The 21,549-nt window shown below is 37.7% G+C and overlaps 1 protein-coding gene across 1 annotated transcript; it reads left to right on the top strand.

Annotated features, from left to right (window-relative positions):
- Positions 1-16,734, top strand: LOC121414941 (methyltransferase-like protein 27). Its single transcript, XM_041607987.1, has 6 exons — positions 1-44; positions 4,097-4,263; positions 7,378-7,500; positions 9,991-10,129; positions 15,521-15,613; positions 16,670-16,734. Exons 1-6 carry the CDS (start codon positions 38-40, stop codon positions 16,732-16,734), a joined length of 594 nt encoding a protein of 197 aa, XP_041463921.1. The 5' UTR covers positions 1-37.
- Positions 16,735-21,549: the final 4,815 nt, after the last annotated feature.

Raw genomic sequence — 21,549 nt, 5'->3', positions numbered from 1 at the left:
GCCCTTGTCCACACTAAGGCTTATCAAGACCCACATAATGATAGGTAAGCGTTCAGGTAATTTTTTTTTCATTTGATTATTGTATTTTGTATTCCAATATAATTCTATATTTTCATCATTGATCTGAGATATTGCAAAATTTTGAAGGGATGGTCCTAGGAAGTGCCTAAAAAGTGTCATGGATAATATTTATTCATGTTTGCATGGAGTGTGTCCGGCGCTTCTTGATTTTTGCCTCGCAGAATACATCATTATACAACCAATTGACCATATACCATGGAGGTCAAAAAAAAGAGAAAGGATGGAGTGTAATAAACCAGTTCGTAGTAACTTCATGGGCAATTTTGGTCAAATGACCTTTCCTTTCTTTCATCATGATAGGCAGATTTCAAAGCAAGATATTACGTAAGCTTGCCTCACATAGCAGGATGAAGAAATTGAATAGACCAGGTGACTAGAATACCACACCAATGAACACCTAATGAAGGTATTTGTTGCATTCCTACTTTGAATGCATATCTTAGCATGTTGCACAATGTACTTGACAAACTGTGAAATACCAGTCGTCCGTGGAAGCATTGTTGGTTTTTTTTTTGGATGTAAATGAAAACGACAATTCAAAAGAATACATGAATAATCAAGACATCAAAGTTGGTGCTTATCTCATTAGATTTTAAAGCACAATGTCACTTTAGTACAAATGACCTTCTTCTGATCATGCGTAGAATCTTTTGATCATGCGCAGAAAGGAACTACGAACTGGCTTATTATGTCAGGCATGCATGTGTTTCATTGGCGTTTTCTTGCAGATAGTAGACAATCCTATTCTACAACCCTATCTAGGGGGTATAGGCCCTATCTCACCAACGGAGACGTCGCCGCGACAGTCTCCAACTTATCAGTCGCTGCAGTCGCGGAGACGTCTCGGAGACAAAATGGCTTGCGCTCTCACCAAGGAGACGTCTCGATGGAACGTTTGAAAGATCATACACCTGACTTGGAGTAGGAGGAGGGATATCAGCACGCGTTCAGTCACGTGGTTTCTGAAGTGGGTCAAACAGTGTGAAGAAGTGTCGCGGAGACGTCTCCGCAATGTATTATAATATTTTTGGGTCTCCAGTAGGTCTTCGCGATGTCTCTGAGACATCGCGGCGAAGTCTCAGCAGTCGCGGATATCATTAGTCTACGAGACGTCGCAGCAACTGATGGAGACTTCTCGGAGACGTCGCGGAGACTAGAAACAGTCTCCAAAAATATTAAACATGTTTAATCTTCTTGTGACTCCTCGGAAACTCTGTAATTTTCATGAGACGTCTTAGAGATGTCGCGGAGACGTCTCTGCAACTAGCAAAATTTGTAGTCGCGAACTAGTCGCGAACTAGTTTCAAGCCCAGTGAGATAGTTTGCGACTACAAATTTTGCTAGTTGCAGAGACGCATTATAATTTTTTTGGTCTCCAGCAGTTCTTCGCGATGTCTCTGAGACGTCTCATGAAAATTACAGAGTCTCCGAGGAGTCATAAGAAGATTAAACATATTTTATATTTTTGGAGACTGTTTCTAGTCTCCGCGACGTCTCCGAGAAGTCTCCATCAGTTGCTGCGACGTCTCGGAGACTAATGATATCCGCGACTGCTGAGACGTCGCCGCGATGTCTCCGCGATGTCTCAGAGACGTCTCAGAGACATCGCGAAGACCTGCTGGAGACCAAAAAAAATATAATACATTGCGGAGACGTCTCTGCGACACTTCTTCACACTGTTTGACCCACTTCAGAAACCACGTGACTGAACGCGTGCTGATATCCTTCCTCCTGCTCCAAGTCAGGTGTATGATCTTTCAAACGTTCCATCGAGACGTCTCCTTGGTGAGAACGCAAGCCATTTTGTCCCCGACACGTCTCCGCGACTGCAGCGACTGATAAGTTGGAGACTGTCGCGGCGACGTCTCCGTTGGTGAGATAGGGCCTTATTACTCACCAAGGTGGTGGCAGCAACAATTTCAAAATAGGATCGATGGAACATTTGAAAGATCATACACCTGACTTCGAGCAGGAGGAGGGATATCATGCAGCACGCGTTCAGTCACGTGGTTTCTGAAGTGGGTCAAACAGTGTGAAGAAGTGTCGCGGAGACGTCTCCGCAATGTATTATAATTTTTTTGGTCTCCAGCAGGTCTTCGCGATGTCATTGAGACGTCTCTGAGACATCGCGGCGACGTCTCAGCAGTCGCGGATATCATTAGTCTCCGAGACGTCGCAGCAACTGATGGAGACTTCTCGGAGACGTCGCGGAGACTAGAAACAGTCTCCAAAAATATTAAACATGTTTAATCTTCTTGCGACTCCTCGGAGACTCTGTAATTTTCATGAGATGTCTCAGAGAAGTCGCGGAGACGTCTCTGCAACAAGCAAAATTTGTAATCGCGAACTAGTCGCGAACTAGTTTCAAGCCCAGTGAGATAGGGCCTTTACTAGACGTCAAATACGACAGGAAAGATGTTTTTGTAATGATACAACGGTGTCGATCCTCAGAAAGTTCTATCTGGGGAGATAATACAAAGCGCCACCCCCTGATGAATGGAAACCATGAACGGATCGCTGCCTCTGTTTGGATGAATTATCAGCAGACACATTTATTTTCAATGAACCATGTGGAGCTCCATGATTGAACTATGATTTTAAATTATTCTACTATGGGCGCGTGTGGGCGCACATAACATCACAAATGGCCCAGGTTTTCCCTGAAACTAACATTAACTTCTTGTTTTTACAATGAGGAAGTGTGTTGAAATCCGAGGGGGGCAGTCAAATATACAAAACAAAAAAGTAAATCCCCCTAAATCTAATTGCTGTAACTTTTGAACCGAATTATTTTTAGATGTTGGGTAACCTTAAATTGGTTTAATTGGAAATTACTTAAAGAATAGATTTCAATATTTATTGATCAATGGAATTTAATCATAATCTAAAGAGATGAACTGTGGTGTACCCCATGATTAGGTCCTGGGTCCCTTATTGTTCTTTGCTAATGTTAATGACACTATAAATTCATCACAGTTGTTTACTCATTCACTATTCGCAGATGACACTTGCTTACTTTGCCATCACAAAGATATACATCATCTTACATTAACGATAAACAATGAAGTTCATAATATATTCAAAAGGTTCTGCTGTAACAAACTTTTATTAAATGCTGGTAAAACTCAATATGTCGTCTTTAGATGAAGGGGTAAAAGAGTCCCTGATGGTATCGATCAATTTTTAATAGGAGGAAATAACATATTCACACCCTCACTAACACCGAAGTGATGGTATGTACAAAGATGTAGTACATGACAATCTGAAGTTTTAAAACTCGCTTTTTGGTCAATTATGGAGCTATAATTACTGTTAAAAGGGTATCCTTGCGAGATGTTGCGAGCGCGAATCACGAGCTCAAACTTTTGGAAATTGCATGTAATAAGACATGAAAAGTAAACATCCCGAGCAGTTTTTGTAATCATGAAAAAAGGATGTGAATCTAACTAAAGAATTAAAGCGAGCGCGAGATAAATTTAGTAATAAACCTAATTTTGACTCATCATGAATAGGATACGGGCTACATTTCTCACCAATCGAATAATGCGAGGCACGAGCTGAAAATTTTTGATATTCTAAACAGAAAACTGGACATTCTAGGCATTTCATTTAACCCCTAACAGAATGACTACCTTAATATCATACCTAAAAATCATTGGTGAGCGCGCGAAACACTCGCCAAAAAAATGTGTGATATTCCACACTGAAAAATGGACATTGTATGCATTTCTGTAACCATGAAGAGGACGAATACCTTATACTAAACAATAATTGAAGCGAGCGCGAAGCTAAAATGTATGAATTTCACTTTAAAAATGGTATTTCATTTTAAAAAGTGCACATTTCATTTTTGAAAAAAAACATTTTCAATTATCATTAAGAGGGATTTTTTTACCCGACGAGGATTAATTTTTGCCCCCTCCCCCGCGATTCTGCCGCCCTTGTTGAATATAAGTACAGAAGTGCAGAACATGAATTACTATATTTTTTTTCTTTTAAATTTCCTATTCTTAAGGATCAACAATGATGAATGGGAATGGAAATGAGATGGCAACCAGCGAAGAAGGAAGTACATCATACACTTTAAAATGGGCTACTGACAAAGCAGGCGAATTACAGAAAGCAGCCAATACTCAAGCACTCGAGAATATGTACGATGATATGGCTGACAAATATGAAGAGGTAAGGACAACGCACATGAGGGCGTCTATGAACGTGTATTGAAAATAGCCTAGAAGGTCCAAAGGCGGATCCATGGGACTCGAAGGGCCCGCCCAAACCTCCCCTATTGGCGGAGCCTCCCCCCCCAAAAAAAAATGGGAAAAGAGAGGAGAAAAAACAGGGGTAATAGTGGAGTTAGACGAGTGAATAAAATAAGGTAAGGAGAAGCCTTGAAAAATTAAATATATTATGTTAATGAAAATTTCGCTCTCACTTGCATCACTCTCGCTTGCATCTCATGTTCAATGAGATACTAATCTTGATCAATAAGATGATTTGGAGCCTGAAAAAAATTGCAGTCAATATACAAACAGTTCAGCTCGCAATATTCGATTTGTCAGATACCTATTCTCGTCGTGTGTTCCATAAAGTTCTCACAATATTCCCTTTCCGTTTCAGTTCTGATAGAACCTGTAAACTGGCGCTTCACACCCGCATTTTGAATGTTGATATATGTATACCTCTATATCAATTCTATACATGAAAATCCCCTTTTCATGAGAGTTTATTTTAAACTCGCATTAATTGTTTAAAAAAAGTATTAACCCATGAATCCCATTCATAAATTACAAAAGTGCTTAAAATGTCTAATTTTCAAGCCCTTATATCAACAAATTTGGCGTTCTCATTAGGTTAATTAGATTGATAAATAAGATGATTTTTTTATGATAAATTGTCCCTTTTAGAGAATAGAATATCAGCAAGTTTGTTCTCCCGGTCTTTTGTAAAAAATACCAACTCTTGCTTCGCACTCGCCTAATCCATAAGGTGCAATCTATATTCACTTCACAATTATTTTCCTACACAGTGCTTGAAATAGTGTTTAAATTGACCCCTTTTCAGATCGGGATATCAATTACTTTCTTCTCGCTCTTCGCGCTCGCATTATTGATTTTCATGATAGCAAAAGTGCACCTAAAATTCCCAGTTTCTAGGTCTAAATCTAAAACACGCGCATGTTTTATATTGAGATATGCAGTTATTTATTTTAAATGTGCTTAAATTTTCCACATTCAAATGGGATTTTTTATTCTCGCGCTTCGCGCTCGTATTACTAATGTAGGAAGATAACCCTTTACCCATCCTTTTCATTATTCAAAAATCATGAATAGAGTGCCATGTTTTTGGTCTATAATTTTGTTTCGCTCGCGCTTCGCGCTCGCATTGTTTTGTTATATTACCTATCCAGTTCATGATTTTAAAAAGTACTTAGAATGTCCATTCATTTTAGGTAGGAATTTTAAAATTTTATGCTTGGATTATTTGATTGTTAAAATATGTAGGGCCTATCGTCTCCATTGCCAAACAGTCCTTATTAGGTCCCTTTTCATCCGGCCAGAACGTATATTGGAAAATTTTGCCCGCTCTTCGCGCTCGCATTAATTATTTACATACTCATCTTGCCAAGAATGTTCAATTGTCAGGACCAAATACATGAACAATTTCTTTTTTAAATTTTAGCTCGCGCTTCTCGCTCGCACTATTTTAATAGGGTTTATGAGATAGCTAAAGAGTGATTGTTAGGACTAACCCTTCAAAGAAACAAACAAATATTAACTTTGAGCGGCTGATCGGGGAAAATATGGTTGAAAATTTTAAGGTGCCTACATTATGCAAGCTCTGCTTTTCAGTTGACCCTCCCTCCCTTTTAGTTTATATATCATTTTAATAATAATATAAGTAATGTTACTAATGTTTGTTTATACTTCAACTGTGATTACCGGTATATTTTACTATGTCGACTGTATGATAATTGTAAATTTGAAAAATTAATAGTGGAAAATAAAACAAGTGAATGGAATTGAATGTTTTTTGAAGAAAAACATAGTACTGTTTTGCTAATATCTTGCACAGTGGCGTACCAGGCGGGGGAGGGGCAGGCTGGCTCCACCCCCTTGGCGGATTTCACCGAAAAAAAAGCGGGAAAAGGAAAACAAAATGAATAGAAAGAAAAAGAAAGGGAAAATAAGAGGGAAGGAGGTGAAGAAAAGAATAAGAAAAAATGAAATGAAAAACATAAAAAAGGAAAACGGAAGGAGAGTGGAAAAGGAGGGAACGAAGAACATGTGAGAAAGAAAAAAAAATTACAAAGTGACAAGGGAAAGAATGATGGGAAAGGGAAAAAAACGAGACAAAGAAAAACGGGAAATGGAGGTAAAATGGAATGAGCAAAAATTTAAATTGAGAAACTAAAATAAGAAAAAAGTAGAACGTAATAACATGACCGCGCTGCCGAAGATTAAAAATAAAGAACAAGAACGGGAAGAAAGATGGATGGCATGAAGTCTGTTTTAAGTTTGCATAGCCTTCACGTTAGAGCACTGGCGTGCATAGGGGGTCGAGCCTGAAATACAGACAATTAAGGAGGCAAAAAAAAATGAAATATGACATGTTATTTGGTTAATGTAATGTAAAAATCTATCACAATTAGAATTTCATATCAAAAGGCGGAATTTTTCTGGCTCGCTTCGTTCGCTGGCGACTTTTTACAAATTTTCCTGCATTTGTTAGGCTTTGGTCCCTCAAAATATGTGGTTTATTACGCAAAGTCTCTGCATTTAAGAAATGTGTTGACTAAAAACTGAAGGCCATCTGAAGGTTATAACAAGATGTTCCTGGGCTCCACCCTCGAACCCTACCCGCAAAGCACTGGCGTACAGATGGAAATGTTTAGGCCCTGGTCCCAAAAAGTTCTACAACCAAGAACAAATAAAAAATGATGTTTTCTCTGAATATCATGTCAAAATCTTTCTCAAATTTAGATTATCATGAAAAGTTGTTTATCTCTCTTCGCTTGCTCAGGTCTTGTATCAAACAGCTTTTCACTTGCATTTTCTCAGCGCCCATGCATCGGTATATCATGGACGGTAAGTGTGCAATGGTACGAATGTCTGACATTCAGCATTTCAGCCTCCCTATTTGCTCGCGTGCGACAAGCTACAACATTAGATGTTGTACAATGATAGTAATAGAAATTAAAATAATGACGATAAAGAAAACATTTTTGATTTGTTTTTCGCTTTTTATTTCATTGTTCCGGAATATACTGATGACTGACCCGGAATCATTATTCAGATGGCTCATGCTCTGGAATACAATGGAACTAGGCTGACTGCTAACGCCCTCTTCGGTCTGATACCGAATCAAGACATAAGAGTACTCGACGTAGGATGTGGAAGTGGCATGTTTGGAAAAGAGGTAAGTTATCATTTGTTTCTAAAGTACGCATGGTGTCACACCACTCACCCGCTTCACCGTAATGGCCTTCCATGACATTAGACAGAATATCAAGCAACGCGACAGAATGAGACTAAAACCACATGTATCATACACGATGCCTGCAGAGAATTCTTGCATTTGCACATTTGGGACTTGGTTTTCCACGACCAAGAAAAAAAGGGAAATTGAACGAAAAAGAGAGGAAAATGGTGTATAATATAATTTTTGCCTCACCTGCATAGCAGAGTTGGACTGTAGGCGCCGGTTTTCCGATAGAGACACCAAATTTTAACCGGAGGTTAAGTTCTTGAAATGACATCATAACTTACAAAGCATATGAAGCTAGTTCATGAAACTTTGACATAATGTTAATCAAATATTACTAAATATCCTGCCTGAGTTTCAAGTCACATGTAAAAGGTCGAAAGTCATCTAAGGTCAATGAAATTAGACCACGTTGGGGGAATCAACATCAAAATCTTAACCTAAGGTTAAGTTTTGAAATGTCATATTCACCTAGAAAAAACTGATATGGACCTAGTTCATGAAAATTTGACATATAGGGTTAATCATCCTGCTGGAGTCTCAAGTCACATGACCAGGTCAAAGGTCGTTTAGATCAAGATACGATTCAATCCATGACAAAACATAGGCACCTAAGCCAAAAGAAAAGTTCAGTATCTGTAATAATTTTTGTGTGATCGATGGTGTCTAAAGCGGCACTTTAGTCTAATAGTACCAGCAATGCTATTCTTTGTTTTTCCATGTCCTATGAAAGATATATATTTTTTTATCAACGCAATCTCCCGGGACAATCTCTGTGCTATTTTTCCTGTATGCTGATTGCATATTAGGCAACAACGAATTATCATTAAGATGTCGTTGGATTTGCTGTACAGCAGATCCTTCAACTAACTTTGATACTTACTGTAAGTTACTGACTGGTCCAAGATTATTAAATATCACCTCTATACCCAGTTTCTTCAGAATAATACTAATAAGCAGTTCTTTGAAACGCATAATACCATATGAATAGTCTTTATGCGTGTAGAAGAATTAGTGTTTTCCATAGGGCTAGTACATGTGCTTTTAACACAGATTTGAATCTGTTGAAATCTGTTATTGATCTTGTATTATGAAACAGATTGATCCACAATTTTGGTGCCATATTCCCAAAAGTTCTATCGCCAAAAGTCTTGGACTTCACTCGTATTTCAGAGAGAAGATCCTTTGATTGCGAACGAAGATTTCGAGTGGGTTGATATTTCTGTATTAAATCACCGAGATAACCAGGGGCATTCCCATTAACGCACTTAAAAACAAGAGTGAGGACAGAAGTAGCTCAACCAAGGCCACTTTTCAGTCAGATGGGAAAATATCCTCTGACTATGCTCCGACAAAGACAAGTTAATGATTTTGATAAGAATGGCTTGTAGTGATTCAGAACAATTGAGCAAAATCTGAACACTGGAGTATATGACTGGATCAAGAGAACATTCATCATTTTATCAAAAGTTTCTTGAAGGAAGTAAACAATTTGGGAAGTGGAATATCATCCTACACAGGGGCCGTTTCATAAAGCTGTGCGTAAGTTAAGAGCGACTTTAAAAACGACTGGTGATCCTTTCTTACGCGCTAAACCTTCGCCATCGAATATACCATTTACCACAAAAAGGATTACCAATCGTTCTTAAAGTCGCTCTTAACTTACGAACAGCTTTATGAAACACCCACCAGGGATGTTTTATCAGCAGTGTTATCAAAAGTTCTGTCATCTAAAGATGTCTTGATACTATCATGAAGTTTCACTATCTTATAATTTGGATTATGAAAAAGCTTCAACGAAGACTTGGTGAGATTGAAAAGACTTCTTTGACCTCAACTGTTTTCTTCTATCTTTAGCATATTTGGTTCATCATGCTATATTCATGACAAACAATGTCTTGTTACGAGCAGCTTGAAAAGCCAAAATAAGGGTTTTCACAAAATTTAAAGAAAAAGATGGAGGTCAAAAAAAAAAGAGTTTCACTCCAAATTAAGGTGAATTTTGTTCACATTTCTCCGTTTTTTCACACCTTCCAGAATTCCCGGGGGGTGCTGCCTATGGAGAATAATACACGCAGCACCCCTCGGGAAAATCTTGGCACCCCCATTTCCATGGAGACTACCCAATTGTCGACTAATACACTATGTGAAAAAAATCTGCATTTTGTGATACATTTGTCCTGTATTATGTATGATTAACTACAATATAAAATAATGTTAGTATTAGCGATCCGTCCCCGTTGTGAATCGTTCTCTGTAATAAGTCAATTAATTTTTAAGCGTTCCTAAAGCTTTTCCAGGTACATGGAATGGAAGTTTGTTAAGCCATAGCGAATTTTACAGAACCCCCCCCCCCCTTCCCACACCCACCCTTCCTCCCTCCCCCCTAACTCTCTCTTTCTCTTTTTTCTACTACCGTTTTAGCTTTTTGATAAAGGATACCGCGATATACACGGTGTAGACATGTCTGCTGGATTGCTCAAGGTTCTTGAAAAGAAACAGATATACACCAAGCTTGTGAAAGCGAGATTTGATCCAACCACACCTCTTGAATATGCTGATGGTAAGTGTTGTTGTATAGTAAATTAGCGAAAGATACAGAGCACTTACAAGTGTAGAACTTAAATGAATATGTCCTGAATCCGAAGTAGCCAGACCAAGATAGTGAAACAATTTCAGACCTAAAGCATATTTACATATAACTGTGCTCATCAAAAAGGACATAAGTAATAAAAGAAATGATTTTTTTTCGATAACAGGTATATTAGAAATGAAGGAAAAACGTATTTTCATGAAAATATTTTTTTTTAAAGCACATGCAAATTGCACCATATTGTAAGTGAACATGGTCCATGGGTCTAGATGACGACGAAATATTAACAATAATGAAATAATTGCACATGTTCATGTGGAATGGAAAGTTGAATTAAAAAATAATACTTAAGTTGATTGTTTGAAGACTAAATTTATTTTCTTTAAAAATATTTTACAAGTTGTTCAAAACAATTGTATAGATCATGTATAGAAAAGATTGCAGACACTCCTGTCAGTTTTTACAATCTCGAATCGTCATATAACATAGGTCTGAAAAAGAAATCGAAAAAGTATTTCATCGTCCAAGATTTTGCACATTAGATAATAAGCTAAGAGAGTTTGAACATAAATTATTATACAATATACCACCATTTATATAGGTTTCGATTTATAGACATGTATTTTATGGATGTGAAATTGATAAAGTATTATGGAAATTTCCGATTCTTAAAAGCTTACAGTGGAAGGATATCCATGTTGGATTAGAAGAGACAACAGAAAATAGACAATTATTAAATCATATATTTTACTTATCAAATTTTCAATATATCACAAAAGGGGAATGATAAAATACCAACTGCCAAAGAGATACAAGTAAAGCTTTTTAAAAGTAAAGAAGAAGATAAGAAAATTGCAATAGAGCGAAAAACATTAACGCAGCACTATAAAAAGTGGGAACAACTATTATTTAGGAAGGATGAGGAAGGGATGGCTTTACCCGGTTTGCACACGTGCGGGGTTGGCTGAACTGTCACTAAACTGTACTATTTTCTTTACTTTGCATGTTACTTGTCTTTTTCTTTCTTTGTTTATTTCTTTCTTTCTTTCTTTCTTTCTCTCTTTCTTTCTTTATTTCTTTCTTTCTTTTTCTTTCTCTCTCTCTCACTTTGTTTCTATCCTTCCTTCCCCCTTTCTTTCCTCCCTTCCTTCTGCTTTTCTTTCTTGTTTTGTATTGTTTAACTTTTTTTGTACTGTCTACTTGTTTTGTGTCTTGTCTGTGTTGGGAGGTAGGGTGTGAGAGCGTTTCGTTCTGTTTGTGTGTGTATATGGGCGTGTTTGGGGAGTGTGCACTCAAACCCTTATCCGTTTTTTGTCTCACCTGCGAAGCAAAGTGAGACTATAGGCGCCGCTTTTCCGACGGCGACGGCGGCGGTGGCGTCAACATCAAATCTTAACCTGAGGTTAAGTTTTTGAAATGACGTCATAACTTAGAAAGTATATGAACCTAGTTAATAAAACTTGGCCATAAGGTTAATCAAGTATTACTGAACATCCTATTAGAGTTTCATGTCACATGACCAAGGTCAAAGGTCATTTAGGGTCAATGAACTTAGACCATGTTGGAGGAATCAACATCGAAATCTTAACCTGAGGTTAAGTTTTTGAAATGTCATCATAACTTAGAAAATATATGGACCTAGTTCATGAAACTTGGACATAAGGTTAATCAAGTATCACTGAACATCCTGCATGAGTTTCACGTCACATGACCAAGGTCAAAGGTCATTTAGGGTCAATGAACTTTGGCGGAATAGGGGATATCTGTTGAATTCCCATCATAACTTTGAAAGTTTATGGATCTGATTCATGAAACTTGGACATAATAGTAATCAAGCATCACTGAAAATTTTGTGCAAGTTTCAGGTCTCATGATTAAGGTCAAAGGTCATTTAGGGTCAATGAACTTTGGCCGAATCGGGGGTATCTGTCGAATTACCATCATAACTTTGAAAGTTTATTGGTCTAGTTCATTAAACTTGGACATTAGAGTAATCAAGTATCACTGAACATCCTGTGCGCGTTTCAGGTCACATGACCAAGGTCAAAGGTCAATGAACTTTGGCCGAATTGGGTATATCTGTTGAATTACCATCATAACTTTGAAAGTTTATGGATCTGATTCATGAAACTTGTACATACAGTTGTCCTCAAAATTATTCATACCCCTGGTGGAAAAACATTCTTTGGTAGATTCTTTACTTGTAAAAGCTATTATGATGTAACTTTCTTTGTATCTTTTGTCTGCTTGTTGCTATGCATGATTTGACATATGAGCTGGCAAGTCTTCATTAGCATAATAATAGATAGGGTCGAAAGTTATTTTTTGCACTTGTTCAGAATTATTCATACCCTTGCCAATACCTCAACAAAAATGTCCTTTTATGACAATGCGCATTATTTTCACTGTCTGGGAATGTGCTATTCTTTGTTCTATAGTTATTTCAAGATGTTCCAATGAATTAAATACCCTCTTTGTTAAACAAGCCATTAAACAATGATGGAAAATAGCATCTTTCTAAAAGGGTATAAATAGAGGAAAGCATTCTGGTAATTCTAAGTCTCTGATAATCATGGCCAAGAAGAAGGAGCTCAGTGAGGACCTACGGCAACGTCTTGTGAATGCCCACATTGATGGAAAAGGTTACAAGGCCATTTCAAAGCAGTATGACGTCCCTGTGGCAACAGTCCAGAGCGTAATCAAGAAGCACAAGAGGTACAACACTGTGAAGAACCTTAGTGGGCGTGGCAGGAAGTGTAAGGTGTCCCCTAAACTTGCCAGGAAAATCTGCAGAGGTCAAAATCTGAGAGGTCAACAACAACCCCCGGACCACAACCAAGGCCCTACTTGAAACGCTTGACCGGTCAGGGACGAAGGTTCGCCGGTCCACCATCGAGCGAGTCTTGCACTAAGGAGGTCTCCATGGACGCAGGCCTCGGAAGACACCGTTGCACAGGAAGAAACACCTGAAGGCTCGACTGGCCTTTGCTAGAGGTCATCTGAAGCAAAATCCAAGCTTTTGGTCAACCATCCTGTGGTCTGATGAGACGAAGTTGGAGTTATTTGGCCATATGGATGTTGAATACGTCTGGAGGAAGAAAGGGGAAGCATACAATCCAAAGAACACTGTGCCAACCGTCAAGCATGGTGGTGGGCACATAATGCTATGGGGATGTTTCTCTTCCAGTGGCACAGGGAACCTCGTTAGAGTCAAAGGAATCATGAAAAAGGAGGATTACATCCAGATCCTTGATGAGAACTTGAAGGAATCTGCCGAAAAACTCCAGCTTGGCCCCAACTGGAAGTACCAACAAGACAATGACCCAAAGCATACTGCCAAGCTGGTGAAGAAATGGTTCAAGGACCATGATGTCAACGTCCTAGAATGGCCAAGTCAGAGTCCTGACCTGAATCCGATCGAGAACTTGTGGCGAGACCTGAAAGTCAGAGTGATGGCTAGGAACCCGACCAACCTGACCCAGCTTGAGGCCTACGCCAAGGAAGAATGGGCCAACATCCCGCAGGAGACGTGCAGGAAGCTTGTGGACACTTACAGGAATCGTCTAGAAGCAGTCGTAAAGAACAAAGGCTATGCTATTGACTATTAATGAAAGACATTGGACTCAGAAAACCTAGGGTATGAATAATTTTGAACATGACATTGTTTGAATATCTATGAATAAAATACCCCTGAAAAGAGAAATTTCTTGAATTGTGCATTGTTGTTATTCTTTCACTAGTAGGTCACACATAAATCATAGAGAAACTTTATAACATGCATTCATTTCATCACAAACATGAAAAATCACCAATATCAACAAGGGTATGAATAATTTTGAGGACGACTGTAAGAGTAATCAAGTATCACTGAACATCCTGTTCGAGTTTCAGGTCTCATGATTAAGGTCAAAGGTCATGTAGGGTCAATGAACTTTGGCCGAATCGGGGGTATCTGTTGAATTACCATCATAACTTTGAAAGTTTATTGGTCTAGTTCATTAAACTTGGACATTAGAGTAATCAAGTATCACTGAACATCTTGTGCGCGTTTCAGGTCACATGACCAAGGTCAAAGGTCAATGAACTTTGGCCGAATTGGGTTTTTTTGTTGAATAACCATCATATCTCTGTAAGTTTATTGGTCTAGTTCATAAAAAAGGGAAATAAGAGTAACCATGTATCACTGAACATCTTGTGCGAGTTAGAGTAGTATTCAAAGTGAGCACTGCTGCTATATTGAACCGCGTGATGCAGGTGAGACGGCCAGCGGCATTCCACTTGTTTATATTACAAATTTCATTCAGTTTACCGTTGAGCAGTTATCCACTGTATATGTTAATACTATATGTCATTTTGTACGATATTTTGTATTGTGGATAATTATTTGTCTTTTTTGAACAGTGTTTTGTTAATATTGATATTGTAATATTCTACAATGCACCATCACCTTGATTTGAACTGAATGATTAATAAATATTATTACAAAACAAAACACTTACGCCTGTCATTAATGGTATCCATTCGTTAATGGAGGTGCCCCCCCCCATAGGCGTTGGAAGCGGGGGGGGGGGGCGGGGGACAGGTCCCCCCCCCCAAAAAAAAAAAAATTGAGGTGGGTGGAGGGTTCCCCCTAATTTTTTTTTTTTGCATGTCAATTTTGTTTCCTGCGCCCCCCACCTAAATTCTGGTGGACCCCCTTAAAATGTCTCTTGCCCCCCCCCTAAAATTTAGGTTGATGACCTTTTTTTTCTTTGCTTGTCAAATTTTTTTACCTGTGTCCATCAAAAAATTTCAGGTAGACCCCCCTAATTTTTTTTGCTTCCGCCGCCAATGCCCCCCCCCCGGTCGGCTTTCAACACTATTGTACCGCATATGCTGACTATAAAGTTGAACGATATGAATGTCAACCCCGAGCTGATGCTAACGATATGGATTTCATGATAGGTAGGTCCAAAAAGGGTAAGAATGCGGATGTGCACTCTGTAATTCTCAATACGCGTACCCCACAAGGTTGTGTATTGTCGCCAATGCTGTTTACTCTTTACACAAATGATACAGATAACCAGGGTAACACTGGACAATGGAAAATGGCTAAATAACCAGATGACACATGCTTTATTGAACTAGTTACTAATAACAATGAAGTTGTGTACAGGAATAAGGTAGCCGATTTTATTGCAAGTTGCAAACAGATATCACAGTAAAACACAAATAAACAAAATAAATGATAGTGGATTTCGGAAATAATAACGATACACCCCACCTGTCATTGTTTAAAATGCAATTGAGATGATTCACCGTAGAAATATCTTGGTACTTAAACAGTAAAGAACTTTTATGCAATACTCTTGTTATTTTCAGGGTATTTCGATGTGATAGTTAGTTGTGGTGTTTTTTTACCAGCCCATCTCACTCACACCTGTCTACCAGAGATATTCCGTCTTCTTAAACCTGGTAATTTCAATCTCCTTTATCCTAAAATCATTTTTTAATTAAATATTGCATTTCATTATTATAGAATCATTTTGAATTTTGTTATCGATGTATTATGACTGTCTCGTATATATTTTTAGAGTTGTGTAATAACTAGATTTGAATTTGATTTTTTTCTTTAAAGAAGTAATGAATTGCACTATATAGATTGAATTTTCGCATAACTCAATCATCTACATAGGGGAAAAGAACTTTCTAGTTTAATATTGAGAAATTGCATGTTTCTTCCAGAACCTTCTGGTTCAACTTTGAGAAATTGCATATTCTTATTTTAATATATTCATCTTTGCGTTCCATCTGGCATAGTTAAGATGGTACCATATTCACGCATGATTGAGCAAAAGCAATCCGACGAAATATACCAAAAAGTCACTTGTCGGGTGGTATCTGAATTTCGAATAGAAAATCAAATGTATAGTACAGATTAATATCATCTGTCCTTTAATAATAACTAAATCAAATAAAATGGTCTGTCTCTTTGACATGATTGTATTTCCATAATTCCAATAAACGTGTTTTCACAGATTCCCTGCCAGAACTATCGCATGGTTAACATTAGACTTTGTTTTTTGGCTGGTCGTCCACATAAACGAGTGTTTAGTAAGGTCCGATAGCTAGCATGTAAAAGCGTCAGATTCATTTTGCAAAATAATTGAATTTCAAGCATTATTTTAAAGAAACTAAACTTGTTATTTTGTTCCATTTTCTTTGATTCTGGTATCGAATGAAAGAGCAGATGATAACTTTGCAGACATGTGATTTTCGTTTTTATTCATATACCGCCACCTAAGTGACTTTTTTGTTTCCTTTCTTCAATCCTGTGTGAATGAGAAATGTTTTGAGTCGTACAGTAAAGAGATTCTTAGCTTGACAGTGATAGGTCATTTGTCGAATGGATTTATGATTAGGTTTAGATAATCATCAATAATTCCCGGTTTCGATTTATTTTTCAGGGACGCCTTGTACATGAAATCACATATCATTGTTTTACATCTTCAGAAGTGCACTTTTTTTCAGGTGGAATTTTTATCATCACTACCAGGAAGAACGTTTTTGATCACTACCAGGAAGAACGTTTTTGATGAAGAGCTTGGGGATATCAAACTGAAGTCTACCTTTGCTGGTCTGATAGAAAAGGGTCAACTCCAGAAGATATCTCATGAGGAGATAGAGTATCTCACTGATGCTGAAAAAAAAGTTTCGGGCTTGATATTAACCTACAAAATGTTGTGAAAAGGGTTCCTTTATAGGAGCGTCTGTCGATTAAATTGAACATCGCAAAGTGCGATGCACAAATGAGTCATGTACATTGATTATAATATTGGTAATATAGATGCACTTTAACCTTGCTGAAATGCCATATTGGCGCTTAAAGCAGTCAACGAATTGAATTGGTTTGCACGTGTATATGTAACGGCTATAACGCTTAAAACATTGGAATTATGATAAAATGCTGTTTTTATTTTTGTCATTCGAGATACAACTCATTAAAATAGAGTTGAGATTACCTTGATGATTCGACAAAATTTTTAGTTGACAATATCGCATTCACTGTATGATTAGTGAAACAGCTGAAATTCAGTTAAGACATTTCTTGTGTTTAGGATAGTATTTTTAGGAATTTGGGAGAAATCGTGATAAACGAGCGTCGTTAAAACGCTTGATTTATGAGGATTATTAATATTCAGGATGATTTTCAGCAAATATATAAGTGTCGTTAAATTGTTTAAATAGTGGGATATTCTTTATGGGTGAAGTGCTCGCAGACGTGCAATTATGTACTCCATGCTCGACACGAATTTCAGAAGTTTATTCTAAAGATATCAAATGAAATAAATCTCAGGACTTCAGCATTTCATCCATGGGTGTCGAATGGCTTTACACTTTAAAAGCTTTAAAGAATGAAATACAGTAATTATGATGAAATGTCCACGTTTTTATTTTATAAATGACAATAATCTTTTTAGAATTCTCCCCTTCCTATAACCAAGCGCATTGTGTGTGCCCCGTCTATTTTACTAACACCCTTTTTAATATAAGTTTTAGTAATCTTTATTCAGCTTTATGATTACAAAAGTATATCTAAAGAAGGTACTGAACATTTTCCACCGTAAGGTTAGTATATTAAAATGATATTGCTGCATTATTTGTATATCTCTAACTTTCAACGAGTATAAATAAATAGAATTTGGGGTTCGAATCCCACAACTGCACCTATGTCCAAGAGTGATGCATTTAATCTGCGTAACTGTTTTATCGAGTCTGATAAACATAATGAGTGGGACAGAAGCATTTTTTTAAAACAAACTTATGCACATTGCTACGATACTGCAACAAATAACAATGAAAATTTAGCTTTTAGAAATTGATTTCCTTTTCTTTTATTACAGGAAATAGATCGCTAAACAAATAATAATGATGTTACATCTCTTGAAGTGTCAGTTCTAATTATTATCCAAAATCGTTATAGTCCTGTATTGAATCCAGATAAATCCAAGTTGGTTGGCGAAGATTCCTAGAAGTAATGTCCACAATGCTGGAGATGATGAAATTGATGTTGAAGCACGATCAATAATCAAGAGTCACTGTAACGAGTTGAAATGTCTGTGAAGACGATGTTGATTATTAATAGTCAATTTAAGCAATCCATGTGTTGAAAAGCGTTCATTAAAACAGGTTGATGATCTCGATGAGAAATAAGAATTTTTCTCCCATAGTAACTGCAAAAAGTTCATTGATGGCGTGCAAATAGTTCCACAGAAGATAAACGTTTTATTCCAGTTGTAAATAAACATGTAAACAACATAACTAATCCTATTGTCTTTTTCACTGCCACAGGAATTTGTTGTCTATCCTAGTACATTCCGGAAATAACAAAGATTACTCTATCGCCTTAAATATAGTGCCTATACTTAATCATCCTTAATCATTCTATGCCATAAATATCCATGATATCTTTAAAGAGGAAATATCTAAACAAATGTAATTAATTGCTCTTACAATTCTAACTATAAATAACATGCGAGGGTGTGTTTGAGGGTGTGTGTGTGTGTGTAGGAGGGAGAGGGTGGAATTAAGAGATAGAGGGGGGGGGGGGCAAGAGGAGGAGGGAGTTTCGGTTAAACCTTCCTAAAGTATGTTTAGTCATCAGGGTGGTTAGGTAAGTATTTAGTGTGTGAAGAACTGGATTGGGGTTTATTTAGTTTTAGAACTTGTATTTTTTTATGTTTGGCTAAAGGCGGTCCCACTGGCCGAAGGACACAAAACGTATTCATAAAGGACACAGAGGACGAGCAATATTTCGGGGGTGGCTCCATCCGCTTTCATCCGCTCCTGACCAAAATTTGACAACATTACGGGAAAAAAACGCGAGTAGTACACTCTTAAAACAAATCAGTCAAATTGACTAGACCAGTAGTCAGCTGGGAGCAACTGATATGGCAATCACTGATATTCACATTTCTGACATATATTCTAGTCAGAAATAACTCTTTTCTAGTAAAATATGACTATAAAATAGTCAAATATGACTAGAATAACAGTTGCTCCCAGCTGACCCTATTAACCAGTCATTTTTGACTGATTTGTTTCTAGAGTGTATGTAGCGGGCATGTTAAATGGATATTCATCGGAAGCATAGCGGATGGAAGTGGATGACAGATCCGAAGGGGTTTTCGGGGTAACCCCTAGTCTAAGAGTACTTTACATACTTTTCCATCCTGTCTTTTTCCGTGATCATGGTTATTCTAACGATGTAGTAGTTCAGTGTACCTTGCCTTTCCCCCTCTTTCCGTTGTCCAACTGCAGTGGCTTTACGTTGTGAGTATGCAGAGAGGATACAGCGGATGTTTAGCCGATGAGTACGGACATTTGTTGATCGTATATAATTACGTTTCGGATTTGCATCCGTTCTACAAGTTTTGTGCAGCTCAAAACTTTTTGCGCTGATGAAATCACAGTGGACGGGTATTCGGTGCTGGGTAAAGGTATATGGAACACGTATGCAGTGAGTACGTGACAGATGCAGAGCGTTTTCCGAACAGATTGCATTTTTTTGTTATGTTTCATATCCTCTTTGCATCCGTAAGTGCAGTACGTGGGACCGGACCTTTAACGTTATCTACAGTTGATTCGTCATGTGCATATGTGAATGAGGCTTGCCCGATGTTTTTTTTCTCAAGTTTAAATTTAAATGGGTGCGTCGTAGTCTATAGTGGTTCTGCCTCTCGCCTTTCAAACAGAGGGTCGTGGGTTCTAATCCTAGCCATGACGTGTTTCCTTCAGCAAGAAATCTATCCACACTGTGCTGCACTAGACCCAGGTGAGGTAAATGGGTACCGGCAGGAAGTAATTCCTCAAAAAGCTGTGCGCACCAGAATCGGTAGACTAGCTTATATTAGCCGGGGTAATAATAGGAGCGCCTTGAGCACCTAGCAAGGTGGATACGTGCGCTATACGAATCCTATATTATAGCGCCACATAAAACAGATTCGAATAAAAAAAACAGACAGATGGATGAGTAAAGATTATTTCTCGCGAAAGAAATATATATGTATATGTGTATAGAACAGATGAGTTGATTTATGGAGTTGTAGATTTTGGTTAGACTACAGGTGCATGAGCAATCCGAGCAATTAATGGTCTGTCTGCAAGTAAACCAGGGACGCCATCTCTTGTCCATGCATTGAGATAATTATACAAGGGCATTATGGCGTGCGCCTGCACTCTAAAAAACAAGTCAGTCAAAAATGACTAGTTAATAGGGTCAGCTGGGTGCAACTGTTATTCTAGTCATATTTGACTATTTTCTAGTCATATTTTACTAGAACTTAGTTATTTCTGACTAGAATAAATGTCAGAAATGTGAATATCAGTGATTGCCATATCAGTTGCTCCCAGCTGACTATTGGTCTAGGCAATTTAACTGATTTGTTTTAATAGTGTGTAATCCAAGCTGTGGGGAAGTTCCAAATTGATGCAGAGGTTCGAGCCCTGGTCACGTCTTTCGGTGACATTAAAGGTCAGTACGTCCCAGACGTAAATAATCATATCTGATTGATACACGTCTGACAAAAACTCAAAGACACACAGAGAGACACACACATACTCTACAGTGCGTATCAAAAAAAAGTTTATACTTAGAAAAAATCCTGTAAAATTATATATTTGTAGTATCCTGACGATTTTTCCACATTTTAGCATTGGTACAGATCCATTTAAGCAAATGACGATAAAACTGTCGAAAAATATTGCCGCTTGAGCGAGCACCACTTACTTTTGAAAAGTTGGTGAAAAATGATTTGCGCAGAAATTTGAAATAGTTATGCGAATTAAAGTAGACCTTAATCATGAAGAACACGTGGAAATTAGTTAGTAAAATTGATTCGAAGATATCTTTTACCTTTTTAAACTTATTTCCTTGCCCAAACACTTCGAAGAGTGCATTGCGCCCCACCCCATTCCCCCACACACCGAGTCCATCGTGACGATATTTGCTTTACACTGAGCTGTGATTTACATGAAATGGCTTAGGCTTGATTTTCATTTTGTTAATCATTGCCAAGCTTGGGAAAAGTGTGGAGAAACAAGTATTAAATCAAATGTAAACCAACTTTAAATGATAAAAACTTAGTGAAAAATGCTGGAGATGTCTCATATAAACTTTTGTTCATATTCAGTTATGTCCTCAGATCCAGCTGGCACAAAAAGGGTAAAGGTTGTGCTTACTAAGTGTTGAAATTTCAAATTTGGGCGGCAAAATTGTTACAAAATGCTTGAATGTATCCGTTTTATGTCGATTGGCTAAAAGTGCTAGGGAAATTTATGAGAAATGCTTCGCAGGGTAAGTTTGATTTCGCCCTTTCCCCTTGACACAGCGTGAAAACAAGCATTTCTGC

The sequence above is a fragment of the Lytechinus variegatus genome, chromosome 5 (genome assembly GCF_018143015.1).
Source record: "Lytechinus variegatus isolate NC3 chromosome 5, Lvar_3.0, whole genome shotgun sequence".
Taxonomy (NCBI): domain Eukaryota; kingdom Metazoa; phylum Echinodermata; class Echinoidea; order Temnopleuroida; family Toxopneustidae; genus Lytechinus; species Lytechinus variegatus.
This window is presented reverse-complemented; position numbering and strand designations above follow the sequence as displayed.

Coding starts and splice junctions, on each gene's coding strand:
- LOC121414941 (XM_041607987.1), top strand. Junction 7,501..9,990: donor GTGGCATGTTTGGAAAAGAG/GTAAGTTATCAT, acceptor CTACCGTTTTAG/CTTTTTGATAAAGGATACCG. Junction 15,614..16,669: donor ATTCCGTCTTCTTAAACCTG/GTAATTTCAATC, acceptor ACTTTTTTTCAG/GTGGAATTTTTATCATCACT.